The sequence below is a fragment of the Rosa chinensis genome, chromosome 7 (assembly GCF_002994745.2).
Source record: "Rosa chinensis cultivar Old Blush chromosome 7, RchiOBHm-V2, whole genome shotgun sequence".
NCBI lineage: Eukaryota > Viridiplantae > Streptophyta > Magnoliopsida > Rosales > Rosaceae > Rosa > Rosa chinensis.
The window spans coordinates 64,776,601-64,795,857 of NC_037094.1; the positions used below are offsets into that span (position 1 = coordinate 64,776,601).

The window sequence follows — 19,257 nt, forward strand, 5'->3', positions numbered from 1 at the left end:
ACTTAATGGGGTATTAGAGAAAACTTCCTTAGAGTGTTTTGGGTAAGCGGAGATTAAAAAAAACTTAACGAGGTAAGTGAAAAAATAAAATCCCTAAATAAAATCCCTCAAAAATATGCATTAATTAATTAACTAATTAAGTAATTAGTGCGGTGTATATGAAATTTCTCCTCTATCAAAATTTAAATAATTCTTGACCTGAATAGAAACAAATGTAGGAATATTTGACGTGGCGATGGTATCAATGGCCCTATATAGGAAAGACCATATATAGAAACAAAGGGTCACAACGTCACACTTATATTAAGGACAAACATCGAGTTTCTTACACAGAATACTGAAGATGTCGACCCTTACAGTCCCAGCACAAGTTCCTTCTCCGGCCGAAGACTCCGAGCAGCTCAAAAAAGCCTTCAAAGGTTTCTCCTTTTTATTTTAAATATCTGACATATCAATTTCATTTCCTGTTAAACTCATGCTTATTGACCAAATCACCGATCCCGTTGTTAGTGATGAACATGACGCGAATGATCTGATAATGTTTTGTGAACGATCATATCTACATCGATCGCTGTATGATTTGATGAGGATGTTTCTGTGTGTCCTGTATGATGTGATGTGATGATAATAAGTCGTTATATATCTTGCTTTTTTCTGGTATTATCACATCGATCACTTCATGTTCTGGTTGTTTCATTTTATCTAGACTTTGAATGTTCGATCAATTTGATTTTTGAAGGATGGGGAACCAATGAGGACTTGATCATATCCATCTTGGGGCATAGAAATGCTGCTCAAAGAAAAGCTATCCGAAAAACTTATGCCGAAAGTTATGGAGAAGATCTCCTTAAGGAACTGGACAAAGAACTTACAAGGGACTTTGAGGTTTGTTCTGTTGTGTGCATAATTTCTTTTAGCAATGTGCAGACGATTTGACTGAATATTTTACACAAACCATACCAATGAGATTGTTTATTCTGAAAAGACAAGGCAGTACATTAAGCTCGTCATTTTAATCTTCTTTTCTTCATCATTGGATGAGAACTCACTAGCTTTTAGAAGCTGATTGTTTAGGATTGTAAGAGCTGACATATTTTTGTTTCTTAAATTCTCAGAGGATTGTTATGCTTTGGACGCTTGATCCTGCTGAGCGCGATGCATTTTTAGCCAATGAGGCGACAAAGAAGTGGACTTCAAGCAATCAGGTTCTTGCGGAAATAGCCTGCTCTAGGTCATCACATGGCCTACTTTTGGCAAGGCAGGAATATCATTCGCGCTACAAGAAGTCCCTTGAAGAGGATGTTGCACATCACACAACTGGGGACTTCCGCAAGGTGCATCTTCTGGAATAAATTTCTTTCAGCCTAGCTAGAAGTCAAATGGCTTATTTTTCAATTAACAAGACTCCCCTTGAGTTATTTAGTTATGAGTTGAATTGTAGCTTTTGCATTGTTTTGGCAAAAGATTACAGTCACGTCTGTCATTTGATGCATTATTTTCCTACTCTAGGAGGCTGACTTTCACTTTTCAATTCATGAAAATGCCTTCACAAAGTAATAGATTCCTTGACTGGTTGATTATAATAGGCTATAGTCTTCCCACTGACTTGTGACTGAAAATTATCACTGGCATAATGGCTGGTGGCAGCGGAGTAGAATTAGCGCAGCTTCAGGCAATAACTAAATTATATTCCTAGGAAACCATTGCCTGAAGTCATCCATTGTCCCCTGATATGCTTTTCTTCTACCTGTTTGTTCATGTTACTATGTATATTCGTGCTGCCTTGCTGGGCAAGTTAATATGAAGTTATCATATCAGAATTTTAGTTCTCTGAGATTTTAGTTTCTTTAAACCAACTATAGAAATACTGCCTACCTTTGCTCCTTTCAGCTTTTGGTGCCCCTTGTCAGCTCATATAGATATGAGGGAGATGAGGTGAACATGACTCTGGCAAAATCAGAGGCTAAGCTACTCCATGAAAAGATCTCCGACAAAGAATACAATCATGAGGAGATCATCAGGATTTTGGCTACACGTAGCAAAGCGCAGATCAATGCAACTCTCAATCACTACAAGAATGAATTTGGTAATGATATCAATAAGGTATGCAATTCAGTTTTATAACTATTTTCAGCCAGGTGCCATCAGATATCTTTTCCTGCGCTTTATATGGTTCCTACATCAGCTTAGCGAAATGCCTCTGATAGTATACATGAAAGGCTTTATATTTCTTCTCCAGAACTTTTAGTAGTGTGCTTCATATGATTGAGATCATAATGGTTAGCCAATATCATGACCTTTCTTATATTTTAGTGGATTGGATTTGATGAGTGTTCTGTTATGCAGGATTTGAAAGCTGACCCCAAGGACGAGTACCTCGCAATTCTAAGGTCCACAATCAAGTGCTTGATCTGCCCTGAGAAGTATTTCGAGAAGTCTCTTCGTCTGGCAATCAACAGACTAGGAACGGATGAAGGTGCTCTCACCAGAGTTGTTGCTACAAGGGCTGAGGTTGACCTGAAGATTATAAAGGAGGAGTACCACAAGAGGAATAGTGTCACTCTGGATCAGGCCATTAAGAAAGACACTCATGGGGATTATGAGTCAGTGCTACTGGCCCTGGTTGGACATGAGAATGCTTAAACCTATATGGTCTTTTGAGGACACATTATACTTGATGTGTTATGTGGTTTCTTACGTTTTGAGGTTATGCCTCTTTGAATAAAACTATCTGCGGCAATATGACATTACAGATTCATATTTGAAATAAATAGTTGCCTCAAGTAAAGTTGAAGTTGTTAAAGTTAAGGGAGTCTTTGGTTAGCCATCTATCTGACTATCTATGAAGTGTTATCGGAAAGTCAAAAGAAATATTGCAACTCATTCGCATTTCTACTAATATTAGAAGATCTTGTTTTCTTCTTACATTTGAAGAGCATCTTGTTTTCAGTCCTTCAGTGTATCTTTCTTGCAGCTCAAGTTAAGGACTTTTTTAATTTCATTTTTTGAGTGAAAGTTAAAGACTTTTAACCATCATTGAATTGATGCTGAAGATCTTTGCTACTCTTGCTTTAACTTTTCTAGGTGAATTTGGAGTCTTTCCTTTTCTTGGAAATCCATGGGTTATATGACATTCTCACAACAGAATGGAAAAAGGAAATGGAAAAAGGAAACTATATAATAACGCACTAGAGCTGATGCCTATAAACTATCTCAACTTCAGCAAAACAAATCCAGGCATCACATTTATACAACATCTACTCAGATATCCACAATTCTAGTAGTGGAATATCATACATCAAAAGTTGTGATTAAGATTAAGACACAAAACAACAGAATGATGTATTACATCATGAGTAACTGGAAGCAGAACTCTGTTTTAACTGCTTCAGACTTCTTAATGCCTTCCAGAAAGCCAAAAATTGCACCCTTCACCTGGTGATAATAAGACATGTAAACCAACATATCTCATATCTAAGCTAAAGAGCCAAGACAGAGGAGTTATTAGTAATTAACATAGAGAACAACAACACTTCTTTCACTAAAACACATCACTTCTTCAGGAGGTCCTTTGTGAAAATCCTCTTGCAGTATGGGCTGTGGCGCAAGATTGTATGAGGCTTGACAGCTTCAACCAGTGCAGAGTGAAGAGGGCCCTGGAAACGAAGCAAAAGTATTAGGACATATGAGAAAGAGTTCATTTATAAATCACTTGGAGAGATGTTAGTTTCTAAACCTTGGTAACTGAAAGAGCAGATTGAATGACATAGTTAGCATAAGGGTCTTGCAACAGCTGTTCAAAGTGAGAAACTGAGAGCAATTCCTGGATGACTTTTGCTCGGCTCTCTTCATAGTGCTTGAGGCATTTTTCAACAACATGACTACTGCATTTCTGCATGGAGAGGAGTACAAAGTGTCCCTTCAACTGAGAGATCAATCTGGCCATGACTGATGGGATTTTCAGCTCTATGACATACTGAACAACATAGTTTCTGTGGCAAATGGAACAAAATAAAACCATACTTCAGTCCGAGAAACAAACAAATTGTACCATAGAACAAAACAATCATGAACTAGAACAGGCATGTGTAGGATTATTTTATAAGAGGCATATCTAGGATTACTATCATGTCATAATAAGGAAAAAATAGAAGTAGCAGAGTGATTCGGGTTCTTACAAACTTTTAGAATCATGTCAGAATAAGCATGAAATATCAATTTATAAGAGATCAGCCTTGTTTGCTTCTGAACCAAAGAAATTGCTGGTAAACAAAACTTTAACTTCCTCAAGAAACAGAATAAAATACCAATGCAGCCAGTTTGGGTTATCATATCATATTAGGGGTTTACCAATGCAAAGTAAAGACTAGACAGTTTAGTGAAAACTCCAGATCAATACCCATACGGATCTTGGGAAAGGAGAAGCCCATTCCTAGAAACTTCAGTGACCAGCTTATCTCGATGTCTCCCACTGGCATGTGCAATGCATTTTTGTAGCACACAGCATCCATGACGCTGAGTTGCAATCTCAACACAGAATCTTGCAGCAGCATCAAATATAAACTGCAAGATATGATTAACAAACAAATGGACTTTAAGTTCCGATTCTTTTATACAAATCAAGTAGGTAGCAGAAAGTGCTCAATCAACGTTAAACACTGTTTGGACTTGAGTAATTTCGTCTTGGTTAAGTTCATGCTTGTTTATATTTGATCTGAACCCCAGGCATAAACTCACCTCCGGGTAAACTTTTCCACTTTCCTAATCTAAAACAAACACAACAGAGATGATCTATTTGAATTGATCAAGTATTTTTTATACTTGTTTCCTTTCCGTGCAATGTCTAGAGTTTTTATGTGTCAGTCAAGCTCTGTTCTGCTCTAAGCTAAAAAACTCTTCTGTGTATGCAGGCCTAAAAAGTATATTTACCAATCAGTTATTCATAAGGAACTGTACAAGTATATATGACTTTTCTTGAAAAAAAATAACTAGGAACTATCTATGACAAATCATGGCATTTAGTCTACCAACAAGAGATAAATTAGTTGAAGTGATCAACAACATCTAGGAACTAACAGAGAACTAAATGAATTGGAAGGAAAGATAAAAACTAAAATTATCCAACAATTAGACATGATAATGTGTCTAATGATTCCTGATAATCAAGTACTTGTGATTTAGTCCATAGATTGTTAAGCAGGGTTCACAGTTGGACCGAAACCTTCCCCCAACAGTTAAACAATCATCAGACTCAGTTTCAACTATCTAAATAGTTGGCAAAACAGTAAAAAACAAAATCAGATTTTCAAAAGTTGTGGGGTGAGGAAAATGAAATGCATTAATCAGGAAAGAGGTACTGAGATTGTTTATTAAATAGATTGGGTTTCTTCCAAGAAAATGATCGAAGATAGGTGAGAGCGCAAGGTTGACAAAGAACATAACTAGAGTAGCTGGCCCAAATTGCCAGGGGAGTGAGATCAAACCACCAATTATTTGGTTTAGCAATTTGATTTTTTTTTTTTTTTAGGCATGCCAAGCTTTTGAGTATGCATTGACGTTACTGGTTACATTTGCATTAGACAACATCATTAGCATTTGGAAAACATGCCAAGCTTGAGATTAACTTTGCACAGCACATCCACTGCCTAGAGCAAATAAATGACTTGACAGACTAGCATTTGCAAATCAATCATCCTCAAGAGAATTGTTGTTGAATAGAATCGACCTCAGAAAACACACTCACACAAGGTTAATTACCACATAAAAAATAATTATCACAGAAGCTATTCAACCTTAACTTTGATATTTGAACAATCAAGTAACAAGAAAACATACCCTGTTCTCTTCAGTGCTGAAGCAGTCCAAGCAACGCTGTACCACATGATTGCCATTTGGATCCTTAATAAGATCAAGAAAACCACATTCAAGGGATGATATGATCAAAGAGACCTGCTTCCCATTTTCCACAGTCTCGATCAACTTCTGCACCACACGAGTGCTGAAAACCACAACACCAATCATATTCAGGGACAAGGAAGCAGTAATAAGATATATTACAGATGAATAAGTAGAGTACAAAGTGTATACCCATGTGTGTCCAAGGAAACTCTCGCAAGCTGTCCCGGTTCTTTGGTCACCTTAAGTACAAACTGCATTCTTTGCTGTTCATTACACATGTCCAAGAACTTCTGCATTAGGTAATTGCCAAACGGGTCCGTCATAAGTTCAAGAACATGATTGATTATCCTATCAAATATTAATTGCACATCTTGACGGGTTCCTTCATCGAGCATTCTCTGTAAGAACCGGCAACCATGCTGATCCTTTGCTAGGAAGTATATGTATCCCTGGACCTCAGTCAATGAACCCAAAGTAAGCAGCGACTTCATTGAGTCATTACTGCTCTGACTACATTCATTTCCACTACTTCCTCCATTATATGAATCCAAATCTAATCTAGAGCTTTGCTCTCCTTCTGTCCTCATTGGCATCTTAGTGCAAGAGTTCTTCTTGTTAGCCTTTGAAGACTTGCTACCCCTAGTGACACCATGGTTCAAATGTTTTCCTTGTACATCAAGACTATCCTCACCTCTAAAACCCTCTAAGTGCCCTGCACATTTCCTAGTCGGATTTCCTCTAGTCCTTTGTTTTATCACTGGATGATTATGTGCACCATTGTCCACACACAGCTGAGCAACTGAGGGGAACTGAGGAGAGCTCATAGGATACATAAGACCCTTTCCGGCACTAGAATCTGTTCCACATAGCTGTGAATAAACAAATTCATCATCAAGGTAAGGTCTGGCAACATATGGGTTCTCTACTTGAACATTTCTGTAATACCAATCATCTCTCAGTTCCTTTCTTTGCTCTACCATGTAACCCATTTGGTTCTTAGCACCACTAGGACCACAACACAAAGCACTAGGCTGCTGCATATGATTTAGAACAGCCCCCATTGAATCACCAACAACATATTCTGGCCCCAACCCAAGAAACTCAGGCTCCACATAACCATTAAAACCACCTCTAACACCAAAATGAGAGGACTGAAAAGCTTCAACATCAGACATATTGTTCCTAGAAGTTTCAAACAAGCCATAGTTCTCAACATTCCAAGGAAAATTACCCCCTAAGAAACCACCACCAAGCCCAAACCCATCTGGGTCTCTCTCAAACCCCCTCCTTTTACCACCACCCTCATGTCCATCCCCAATATTCATTCTGTAAAAACTCTCAGCCAACCCCAGATCATCCCCCAAAATCTCATTATAATGAGACTCATGGTGTGGTGCTGGCTTGGAGTCCAACCACAACCCTCCTCCATTCATGTAATGCTTAAGAGGTGTTTGATACTTTGCCTCCTCAAATGGGGTTGGAGAATAAGGAGAGCTATCCTCAGAGGAATAAAACCCATTTGAGAAAGAACTCGAAGGAGAAAACTCAGACTGCAGAGAAGCTCTGCTAATAGGTGAACCACTCACATGGTGATGGTTGTTAGACTGAAGCAGAAGCTGAAAAAGATTGGAATCACAATAAGGTGGAGGGATTCTTGGGTTGTTGTTGTTGTTGTTGTTGTTATCATTCTTCATGTTCATCAAAACCCTCTGGTCTTGCTCAGCTATTCTCAACATCACAACACACACCACAACAACAACAACAAACACACACAACAATGTGACACAGTAATATACAAAACAATCAACTACGTGGCCCAAAAAAACAGAGGAACAAAGATCACATATTTATGGCAACCCAGATTCAGAATCCGAAAACCCACGTCAGGAAAACGATTCCACAACGACGGGTACTAGTATCAACCCCAAAAAAACACAAAAACCAAAGCACTGGTTTTTTAAGGTGATTTTCAATGCACACACACTATCAGTGTCCTTAGATGGATTTTGGCGATGGGGTTTTTGTGAGACGAAAGGAAAAGGAATCAAAACAGGGTTTTGAGGGCGTCTCAGAGTGAGTACAATGCTCTCTGTCACCGCTCACACGCCATTCAGATGAAGAGTCGCCACTACAGCACAGAACAAAAGCAGAGAGAAGAGAGAGAGAGAGAGAGGGGGAGGTATGACTTGGCCTATTTGGTACCAATTTCTTTATTTTTACTTTTGGAATTTTGTAATGGTAAATTTCCATAATTATATTAGTAAAAAAAAGTTTAGACGCTGAGGTTCAGAACTTTTTAGTTATGATAGTATCTACTTCGTAAACAGAGTTAACTAACCGGCTTGATTTTCTCTTCTCGCCTTGAATAACTCGGGTTGGTTATTTTACTATTTACAATTTACCTTTCTGACCCCGTGTGGACTATATACTATTCTTTGTTGATAAGTCTTTTACCGGAATTAGAGGGAGGTAAGTTTTGGGTCCAGACCCATTGGATTGAAGCTATTATTAGCAAGTGATATGGCTTCTTCTGGGGCGCTAACTAAAAAGAGGATCAAGAAGAAAAATTGATTTTTCTTTTCTCAGAAGTCTCGAGGAAAAATACCATCTGTGGGTGGGACCCGCTTTTGAAAATGAAGGCTTCTGATTGGGCTGAAGATTTTTTTTGGCTTCTAGCCCAACAATTTCTGTATGCCCTGGCCATTGGTAAGTAAGAATGTAAGATAGAATAGAAGGTTTGTCTCAAATGAAAAAGGTTCAAGAGGTTTTGAGTTTAACATTGGGGAAATTGGAATTTTGGCTATGATCAATTTAGGAGAGGCTACATTGATGGGGACTATAACTTATTAGCAACTTCGTAAGTAGAGTGATTCGATATAGTTGGCTTCACATATGAAAAAATTGTCCATGTAACTTTTGGGTTTGCTTTTAACCCAATTAACCAATTCGATTCATGGCTTTTTTGGTTACCTTTGTGTTCCTCTTTAGCTAATTTTCGCTCTTTCTTTTACTGTTTTATGTCATTATCCGATTTCCTCATGTGTTCTATTTAAAATATTGTTAGCCAATATCTCTATGTGTTTTGCTTTGAATTGATAGATGGGACTACACTAGTTAACAAAGGTAACTCTTGGAACGAAATGACTAAACTAAAACCACAAACCTAAGTAGCTACAAAAGTAAATAGACTGAAAGAGTATTTAATCCGAAATTAATCTGTAATGTATGCTGAAATCCGGAAATTTTTCTATCTGCCTAATCCTGAAGTGCCAATTTATATATAGTGAGGTTGCAACTTGCAAGTAGCTGATGTGTTCTTCTCCTTCTGAATTGGTCAGTCTTCAACAAGAACATTATCAGCAGCAGAGACTTAGCCTACCTTCCACTCTTGTTTTATGCCTACAAGTAGGTCATATCACTCCTCCAGCCAGAGTTTTCCACATAATGTCTTTTCCCTACCATTGAGCTTGACCCAACTCTGAGCATTTAGTTTTTTATGCCATTAGAGCTTTGAGATTTTTACCCGGTTCTAATTTCAACTGCAGAAGAACTTCTCTAAGGTAAATTTTATGATTGCATTTTGGGTAAAGAACTTGGGTTTGTCTCCATTTTTCTGCTCTGCCCTAGCATGGAATTAAGGCAACAAAAGAGTCAACCAGTCTGAGCTCTGACATTGCTTCTGTGACCATGTCCCCTACATAGCAGCCTATGTAGCAGATTGGCAGCCTCTACAACTCCATTTTTCTTTATTGGTTGTACAAATTCTTCAACTCTTGCATCAAGTAAATCCAAAACATTTTGAATCTCAAAGAAAGATTCTAGAGCATTCTTGGTGATGCTTGGTTGTCACAATTACTTCCTCTAACCCTTCTGTGAAAATGGATGTTATATGGTTGTAGAGCATGGCCTATGGCATTGGTGCTCTTCTATAATCTGCATTGGTACTCAATACTCTCTTGTGCAATCTACCCGTAAACCAGTTATACTGTTTTACCTCCCATCAAACGGTTATACTGTTTTACCTCCCATCAAACGGTTATACTGTTTTACCTCCCATCAAACGGTTATACTCTTTTACCCGTCAACCAGATCCAACGGTTGATTGTTTAAGAGCAACAATGCTCTTGAGCACTACAGAATTGTCTCCAAGGAGAGGGAGACTGTCCTTTAAGGATTGGAATGTGAAACACAAACAAATGGTGCAAATTTATGATCAAGGGCTGAACAAATGATGGTTTAAATTAAACCCAGGGAAACAGCCCAAGCACTTCATTAAGACAAGCACTGACAGAACACATAAATATGGACATACACAACCCAATTAGCAGAGATAGTCCATAGCTATGAGCAGACCCCATTATAACCTAAAACATGACTCCAAGAAAAACCCGCAATAAAAATGTCAAATTATATAATAACAATCCTCCACCACTAGAAGAGAACAAGAACAAAACCAGACACCATGTGATAAAAATAACCAAGTTAGACCGCCTAGCAAGTTATACCAAAGCAATGCTGCTCTCGCCGCCAGGGGGTTTGCGTACGCCACCCAAATATTCTCGAGGCTCTGCCTTCCCGTCGGCAAAGATGTTGCTGCCACTCATCTCCCGCAATTTTGCCACACTCAGTGGTTTCTCAGCAGAGGACGGAGGAACATCGCCCTTGAATATGTCATTTCCTGACAGCTCGGAAAATTTCTTGTCATAAATCTTCTTCGCCGTCTTGGACACAGGGTCCTCACCTGGTATAACATTGTTCTGACCTCCAGCAGTCTACATACAGAAACCAAATTAAGAATCAGTTAGATGCACACAGAAATTTGTAATGATATGCATTATGTGCAAGCAGTCATACAATACACTCACTTTAGACACCTTAACAGGTTCATGTACTGGTGAAGTAGGTTCCCCTATTTGAATGCTTCCTTTCAAAGCCAGCGCTCGTGGAGCAGTAGTTTCCCTAGGTAAAATTTCGGGAGGGGGTGCAAATATGTCATGCCCACTGAGCTCCTTAAATTTAGAGTCTGAAAGCTGCTTCTTCAGCCTTGCCTCTGCCTCTGCCTCAGTTTCCAAGGTTCCACTCAGCTCGCGCAGCTTTGCAACTTCAGCAATTGTAGTAGGCTTTTTGGGAGCAACACCCTCTTCCTCACCAAATGAGATATGACTGATTCCAGCAACCGCTTGCTGGCATTTCATACCATCAAAAGACAAAGTCACATAGGGGTTTTTGTGCCATAATTACATGCCATACTATAAGATCTCTGTACTTTCATTTATTCCTATATGACCTAAGATTTAGTAAAGAATCTTAAATGTAGCACATATCGATTGGTACCTGGTACAGTCGGATTCCGCTTTTGCTATTTGGGGTAGGATTAGCACTACCAGGTTCTGATGCTTCATCATCCGCTCCCCCGGTAAAAATGCCACTCCCAGTCATCTCCTTCATCTTGTACCCCGAACAAGGTTTTCTGGACATTGCAAAGTGAACACTATTAGAAATCTCTGATAATTTTATTCTGGATACTGATTATCCTGGTCAACAAGCCAATTCCACAAAAGACTTCTGCTTTGAAACAAAATGTGTTTTAAAATGTCAAAAACCCAATTCTTCATCTTATAACTGCTAATTTAAAATGTAAACACATTTATTAAAAGTCTAAAACATTAACAACAAAAAAATCTGATCAGAGTTGGAAAATCATTAATAGAAAATCTTAACGGAATCAGAATAATAAAAATCCATCAACTGACAAATACCCAATTCTTCAACGGTCAAAACATACAATTATATTTCCAATGCTAATTAAACTTGTCTAGAAGACCAAAAAATTTAAATTTAAATTGAAGCAAAATGACAAATTACCCAATTTACAAACCATAATTTGAAAACTCACTGATTCATTAACAAATTAAAATTCCTCGGAAAAAAAAATTACATCATGGATTAATAAGGCCAAATAAGTAGATCGATCACAGATCATTGAACCAAAAAAAAAAAAATCAATCTTCAAGTTCCAATCACAAATTTTACAGAACAAAAGAACACTATCCAACAAGGAAATGAAAAGATTGAAGAAGATGGAATTAATTTCTGATTCCAAAAGAAAAAGAAAAAATCAATCCCACTTTGTGGTCCAAAAGAAGAAGATTTCGTTAAATCAATAGCAGGTCCACTTATAAGTCTACTGATAATCCTAAAAGGCAAAATGTGATGAACAAGAGAAAAGAAGCCGAATCAGAAGAAGCAGATCTGACCGTTTGTTTAAGCTCTCGACCTCCTCATCCGTCACCTGACCTCCAAACACCACTTTTTTGATCCCATCCGACGGCTAACACCAACCAAACATTAAATCAATCAAACCCAATCATCATCAAAAACCAAAAACCCTAACTCTCCCCTAAAAAACCACCCCCCAATTTAAATACCTGGTGAGGCCGAGAACCGGAGCGGGCGGCGGAGGAGGAGAGCGCCGGAGAGTCGGCAATCGGAGTCTCGGACCAGGTGAGCAGATCCGCGGTGGATGTGTGGGGCTTCCTCACCGGAGTGCTCATTTCGGGCCGGGTCAGAAAGGTCTTCACCACCACCCACCACCAATAATGCGCCGGAGTTTTGAGTGAAATGACGGGACTGACCTCGGGCTCCGGGGGCGTTGATGGGGTGTAATGGTGGGTTTTGTGGGTATTTTAAAGCCTCCTGTTGAGGGGAAAGGGTGGAGTTGAAGGGAGGATAATAGTAGAGAAACTTGGAGTAGAGAGTAGAGTTGAGCCAAGTTTCTTTTTCTCCTCCTTTGGAGTTTTAAAACAAAAGGAAGAAGATTAGGGAAACGGGTCGGGTTCGGGTTTTATAGAGGAAAAAATAATTTAAAAAAAAAGGACCCTGTTGGAGATTTTTGAATCTTTGTACCGCGTACGAGATAGGCCGGGCATGTGAGAACGGAGGTACAGCCACGTGGAGGGTGGATTTACGGAAATGGGCCTGGTGAGAGGAGTGGGGTTGACTGTTTGACTTGGGTTGGGGGGGGTTACGTGTGGTCCTGGGATTGGGTGGGGGTTGGGAGAGAGAGTTAAGGGGCGGTTTTGAAATTTAAATTTGTGGAAGATTTATTGCGCGTGGGTTTAGGCGTTTAGCGACGATTTTAAGGAGATAATGTGTTTTTTTTCCAACGGCCTTTCGATCAATTTGTAATGTTTTGTTTTTGTTTTCATGTGAGAGGATGATGGTGGAGGGTTTTTTAATTTGTTCATTAGCTTGAAACAAAAATTTGGATTTTGAATTTTGTTTAGACCAATATAGAATTCAGTGAGTGGTTTTCAATATTAAGAAAATATGTATTAATTATAAAATCTAACAAGATCTATATTACCCTCTATACAAGTCGTGAGTTGTATATGGATGCCCTATTTAGCTAATTCAATGAATTTTTTCTTTTCTACGGCGTGAGTGTTCACATATTTTCTATGTAGATGGATTTTTTTTATTTTTAAGTTATATGTATTAAACATTAAAATACATGTCCACACTATCTTTTTGGATGCAAAATTTACATCGAATTTATGATAGCGGAGTGGGTCAATTTTATGAGTAGGACATATGCGGTGGAGAATTGGAGTTCCATATATGAGTATGCCGAAATTTGGTTTGGATGAAGCTGCACGTAGGTTGGTGGAGCACTTCTTTAAAATTGGGTCTTCCGTGTTCCAACTTTTCTATCTTTTCTTTCGTTTAGAACTTGGTGGCTATGGTCGGGTAGGGCTTGAAAAACTCAGTTTTTTGTTTGGTAAAAACTTTATAATCTCCGAAATTGTCTACGCTGACAAAAACAAATGACTTTTATACAGAAGTACCTATATGAAACAAGCCTCAAGTGGAGAAATTATTTAGTCTCAGTCTTTATTTTTGTATATATTTCGATCACTTGGTGATCACGTTATATATTGGAAACTAGAAGGCTCTAGTACGTACTAGGGCTGTCAATTCCGACACGACCCGATAACACGACTCGAAACCCGCACGAAATAAAGCGGGTTGAACCCGCACGATTAAAAAGCGGGTCAGCCATGGGTCAACCCGCCATGACCCATTTAATAAATGGGTCGGCCACGGGTCAACCCGCCAACATGAAGTGAACCCGTATAACCCGATTATGCTATACTTCATCCTGAAATTTTAGACGTTGGGAGTATTTGATCATAGGATTAGACAATTTGAAATATTTTGCTTTATAATTACTGGATTTAATTATTTATGAATAATATATAATTATTTACATTCTTCGTCTTATGGAGTTTTTAGTGAATTTAATCAATTTATGCATTTTTTTAGTTAAATGGGTCGCATTGTTGACCCTTAAATGAGTCATTTTATCAAAAACGACACAACCTATTTATTAAATGGGTTAAGCGGGTTGGAAACGGGTAACCCGTTTAATAAATAGGTTGGGTTTGGGTTTAAATTTTTGACACGATTATTAAATGGGTTGGGTTTGGGTTTGTATCTTGCGACACGACAAAAACCTTGACCCGACACGAACCCAACCCGACACGACCCATTGACAGCCCTAGTACGTACGCTTCTACATTTCGCTCATATTAGCAAAGATCCTCGTGATAGATCAAGCTCTTAAATACGCACGTAGCAAAGTCAAAAGGCTTGCCGGGCAAAGCTGCGACTTTGTTGCATAAGATCGTATCAGAGACCACATGCACCAACTCATTTTTTTCCCTCCACAGGATAACATATGCTCCCCCTTTAATCTTTATCCCCAGAAGAAATGAATCATAATTTTCAGGTCGATCTCCTCCATGTGAAAGAAAGTGAGACATCACTCTCTCTCTCTCTCTCTCTATCGTAGGTCGTACCCTTCATTCGTGGGGCACTTCCTGCCAGATTTTCACGTGTAAATCTTGCGTAAAGCTCTCTCTCTCTCTCTCTCTCTCTCTCATATTCTTACCACCCCCACCTCGTTGTGTTTCATGGCAGGGGTATATTCGTCATATTTTTTCGTGAGTGGATTATACGGTGTTTCAACGCAACGATAAAGTATCCGTTATATACCTTATACGGTACTCATTTTAAAATTTGAGTTTGGCGGAATTACTGAAATGGCCTTGCTCCATGACCTTACAAAGGAGAAAGTGCGATCATGAATTCATGATAAAGGGCAGCTCTTTGAAGTCATCACTCATAACCCACATGCCCAAAGCCCGGTTAACTTGATATACATTTTTCTCATCATCATCATATCTATGGTTCTCTTCTTTTCAAATTTTCATAACCAACTATGAGGTTAGAAGATGAGGTCGTAAAATCCCAATACGAAAGAAGACGCAAAATATTAAAATAGAATACCTTATTCAGTTTGGGTTTAGATCAAATCAATTTAGTTGCATTCAACTAATACAAAAAATGTTACATATTATCACTTTATATTATATATAAAAAACATGGCTCGCATGACCATGTAAGAATTCCTTTCTTGCGGTTGCATTATTCTCTAGTGGAGCTTTTTTTGTAAGAATTCCTTTTCTTAATGTTACATTATTCTCTTACCTAAGCAATATTTATAGTTCCTAGGTTTAGATGATAATGAGATTGCACTTCTAGACATGTTTAGATCCACTAGACATGTAACAAGTGGTATTTGATCATTTCTCAAAACATTATAACAAAGGCAAATACATGTTGCATAGCTTTGCTTCTTAGGTTGGTGACCCATGTATTGCATATTCATCATTACCAAGCTAGAAATTTAGGTGAACAAAAATTTTAAAATGGGAATGAAAGATATGGACCCAAACCCTAAATGACGAACATAATGATATGTCCCACAGTGCCATATCTATAACCTATTACTTGGAACATACCCAATGCGGTGCTTTAGGTATCTTTCCTAGGTTAAGACTTTTATAGATTATCTTATTTTCATTTAAATAATATTATGTGTGACTATCATCATGATTATTATTAGTAATAAGAAACAATGAAACATACAAAAAATGACAATTATTAGGGGTTGACAAATAGTACAAGGAGAAGGGGCAGGGCTCCGAGATTACAGGGAAGCATTTTAGGGTTTTGGTAATCGCAAAAAAAAAAAAAAAGAGAGCTTGCTGCCTGTCCGGCGGCGCCTCCACGTCGACTGTGGGTTCCGGCCTCATCGACGAATGGGTGTTGCCGGACGGGATCGTGGGGGATCGGGACTCCGTATCTGGTTTCGGCTTCATCCTTCTGGGTCGTATACTACGTTTCTTTCTTCTTGGATGGCAGCGCAGGCGTGCAGGATGGGTGGCTGGGTTTTGACGCAGGCTTGGAGCAGGTGGCCTGAGGCCAGATCGTGGCGGCGGTATGCCATGGATTGTATGGCGCTGGCTATCTCTCTGAGATGGGTTGATAGGCGGATCAAGCGGACGGACAAGGTCGTGCGGCAAGGCATGGCGAGTTTCGCACTGGATTTTGGTGTGGATTCGTCTGGATCTGGGATTAATTCTGGTTTCGACCGACAACAGTTGAGGTCGGCGTGGCTTGCTGTGTGGACTGTGTGTTTCCGGCGATGTGAGTTTGACGGGGCAGTGTTATGGAGGTGGATTGTCGGCGGGTCACCTAAGGCGAAGGAAGACGGTAGGTGGGGCTGTTTCATGTTTTTAATTAGAGTAATTGTTTTGGTTAGGTTTTTGATTAGGATTTTGGTTAGGTCTTTCTGGTCATTCGCATGTCCCTACTCTGATGAGCTAGGGTTGGGTCAATTTGAGGTGCCATGGATGTGGTGTCATTCCTGGGGACGAATTGGTTTAATTTCGATGTTATCTTATGTTCAATGTGCTGACGAGCGATCCTTGCACGTGGTCTGGTATGTTTGGGACACGGTGTGGAAGAGGGCGTTGGTTTTTCTGGCGATTGTCTATGAGGTGGTATCAGGATTCTCGGGATTTCTTGTAGCCCGAGTGGTTGGGCGGTATAGGTGGTTAGGGGTTGGGCCCTTTCGGCTCATGGAAGTCATTCTTGATGACGGACCCATAACTGGTTTAGGTTTTAGGGAAGAGAGTGGGGAGTTCATGTCCACCACCGGTCATTCCCGTATGGTGTAATTTGGTTATTATCAATAAAGGTTTCTTTTTCTCAAAAAAAAAAATGAAACATACAATATCCATCATAAGCACTTTTAGCAGTAGAGCTGTCGATCACTCGTAGGGGTACTACTTGATTCATTAATGCTATTAATTGCTAATGAAAAGAAACCCAGGTGAAATATATTTGCTTCACTAATATTTTTTAAGAGGTGAATATAGTTACAGATGTTTTTGCATCAAATCGGCTAAAAGATTGATTAAAATTATACTCTAATTTCAGAGCAAGGTCTCGTTTTGGATAAGATCTATATATATATATATATATATATATATATATACACACACACATATATACACCTTTAAAATTCGGTATGAATATTGTTTATGAAGCATTTCAGCATTCAAAAAAAAAAAAAACAGCTGACATAATATACACATGCTACTCGATTGTACGTGGTTTTTACCTCTATCTTTTGTTATGATTCTGATTTTGTTTGAGATGGTATTGCATAAAGTACTGATGACCCCCTCGTGCAATTTGTGTTTGGATCATGGGGTTGGAGAATCAGAAACCATAATTAGATTCCAGTGAAGAGTTTTGTAGGTGTGGCAAACAGTGGATTGGAAATATATCCCCCCTCTTAAACAATCTTATTGTTTTTTTTTTGTTTTTTTTATCAAATACAACAATGAGTCTAATGTGAGTTAAACTCCGAACCTCCCTTTTATAAAAGAGAGACTTATGTTACTAGACTAATTGATACTGGTCCCTTTTAAACAATTCTAATTTTATAGACTACTGCTAGGGACCATTTTTAATGGGTCAATTATGTTTCTTTGGAAATGAAATTCACATTTTCTAATTTGAAATCCACAATCCTTTTTTTTTATTATTCAAATTCTTATAAAAAGACAAAGTTTAAATTAAAAAAAGAAAATATAAGTTCCTACAGAAAGAATTATACGTTCCTAAAGAAAGAATTATGAGGTGTAGATTGTAAAACAAAGAGTGTGAATTTCACTCCTCTTTTTTAATAGACATGTCAATTTCATTAAACAACTGAGAAATTTAAAAATTAAAATAAAAAGTAAGAACGTACAACAATTAGTCTGTAAATCGAACTCAAAAGTTAAAACCTTACGCGAACTATGCACAGGTGAGGTAATGCACTTGCCTTACCTGGGTTTTTCAACTTGTTTTAGCACATATATGTAATATGTATATTACGTCCAAATCAAAGTTTGCCCATAAACATGTTTATTTAATTGCTTTGATAATTGAGCATGTTTATTTAATTGTCCTGACAATTGAGGAAAAATAACTTTGTTATTTTGTTTAATATTGATAATGTGTGTGATTCTTATGGAGAATATATGTTGACACAAAATAAACATAGAAACACATCATAGCATGAGATAAAAACAAATAATATGTTTGTAACAGGCTAAGTTAATTAGCATTTTTTATTATGCTTTATAATTACATTATGTCTTTGAGTTATCGTTAGAGAAAATTTTCGAAATTTACCATATCTGCTTAGAAATTCTAGTTCCGCCACTGCTTACATGTACAAAAGAACGACTACTATAACTAAACAAACCAGGACCGTACAAAAGAAGGCAAATGCAAAAGAAGGCGAACACACCATCTTCTATCTAATTTTCCTCGTAGTCTTATATCAATGGCCTAAATTGTCCTCCCAGAAAAGATGTTAATTAATTTTAATACTCAGGAAACTGAAGAAAATTAGCAAATAGTCATATTGTCATTGAGTTGTGGCTATGAAAAGGAAGCAATAGTTATCGTTAATCATTCGAAGAGAAGAAAATCAATTGATTCGATTATAATACTTTAATAACTAAACATCACTTGTCAATCAACTAACTCTGGGCCAAGTTAGATCTGTCGGCAGGGAATGAAGAGCGACACTTCACATGCATTTCAATTACTTAATTAGCGCCATTATCGTTTTGAATTTTACCAAGGGGAATAATTGACTTCATTAAGTCACGGCTAAGAAAATGATGTATATATAATATCCTAGATTTAGAAAGCAATACACTGCCATGTTTATTGGCCTAAACGGGGAGAAAATCTTTAATAAGATCGGAGTGCACTCGTTACAATGATCAAGAAGAAAAACATGAATACAAATCTAAGAAAACAAACCTCCTACAAGACACACAATTGTGGTATGAGATATTAAAGTAGAATCTAAGAATCATCGTACGATTTTCAGGTCACTTGATTGGTGAACTAGTACGTGACAACTTTTAATGTGAGATTGAT

At 38.1% G+C, this 19,257-nt stretch overlaps 3 protein-coding genes across 3 annotated transcripts; 1 reads left to right on the plus strand and 2 right to left on the minus strand.

Annotated features, from left to right (window-relative positions):
• The first annotated feature begins 296 nt into the window (after positions 1-296).
• Positions 297-2,808, plus strand: LOC112179768 (annexin D1). Its single transcript, XM_024318247.2, has 5 exons — positions 297-419; positions 740-885; positions 1,116-1,334; positions 1,891-2,103; positions 2,347-2,808. The coding sequence occupies exons 1-5, from the start codon at positions 344-346 to the stop codon at positions 2,641-2,643; spliced, it is 951 nt and encodes a 316-aa protein (XP_024174015.1). The 5' UTR covers positions 297-343; the 3' UTR covers positions 2,644-2,808.
• Positions 2,809-3,195: 387 nt separating this feature from the next.
• Positions 3,196-8,116, minus strand: LOC112180547 (putative pumilio homolog 7, chloroplastic). The gene is made up of 5 exons (XM_024319104.2): positions 6,088-8,116; positions 5,836-5,998; positions 4,400-4,563; positions 3,737-3,992; positions 3,196-3,656 (listed from the first exon to the last, which is right to left on the minus strand). Exons 1-5 carry the CDS (start codon positions 7,632-7,634, stop codon positions 3,552-3,554), a joined length of 2,235 nt encoding a protein of 744 aa, XP_024174872.1. The 5' UTR covers positions 7,635-8,116; the 3' UTR covers positions 3,196-3,551.
• Positions 8,117-10,095: 1,979 nt separating this feature from the next.
• Positions 10,096-12,692, minus strand: LOC112179459. The gene is made up of 5 exons (XM_024317877.2): positions 12,327-12,692; positions 12,156-12,229; positions 11,233-11,368; positions 10,764-11,081; positions 10,096-10,670 (listed from the first exon to the last, which is right to left on the minus strand). The coding sequence occupies exons 1-5, from the start codon at positions 12,450-12,452 to the stop codon at positions 10,398-10,400; spliced, it is 927 nt and encodes a 308-aa protein (XP_024173645.1). The 5' UTR covers positions 12,453-12,692; the 3' UTR covers positions 10,096-10,397.
• Positions 12,693-19,257: the final 6,565 nt, after the last annotated feature.

Excerpts from the sequence above, each read along its gene's own strand:
- LOC112179768 (XM_024318247.2), top strand. The coding sequence starts at position 344 with ATGTCGACCCTTACAGTCCCAGCACAAGTTCCTTCTCCGGCCGAAGAC. Across the intron at positions 420-739 it reads GCTCAAAAAAGCCTTCAAAG|GATGGGGAACCAATGAGGAC; the intron begins GTTTCTCCTTTT and ends TGATTTTTGAAG. Across the intron at positions 1,335-1,890 it reads CAACTGGGGACTTCCGCAAG|CTTTTGGTGCCCCTTGTCAG; the intron begins GTGCATCTTCTG and ends TGCTCCTTTCAG.
- LOC112180547 (XM_024319104.2), bottom strand. The coding sequence starts at position 7,634 with ATGTTGAGAATAGCTGAGCAAGACCAGAGGGTTTTGATGAACATGAAG. Across the intron at positions 5,999-6,087 it reads GTTTCCTTGGACACACATGG|CACTCGTGTGGTGCAGAAGT; the intron begins GTATACACTTTG and ends TGTGGTTTTCAG. Across the intron at positions 4,564-5,835 it reads TCAGCACTGAAGAGAACAGG|TTTATATTTGATGCTGCTGC; the intron begins GTATGTTTTCTT and ends CATATCTTGCAG.
- LOC112179459 (XM_024317877.2), bottom strand. The coding sequence starts at position 12,452 with ATGAGCACTCCGGTGAGGAAGCCCCACACATCCACCGCGGATCTGCTC. Across the intron at positions 11,369-12,155 it reads GTCGAGAGCTTAAACAAACG|AAAACCTTGTTCGGGGTACA; the intron begins GTCAGATCTGCT and ends TGCAATGTCCAG. Across the intron at positions 10,671-10,763 it reads AACCTGTTAAGGTGTCTAAA|ACTGCTGGAGGTCAGAACAA; the intron begins GTGAGTGTATTG and ends TTCTGTATGTAG.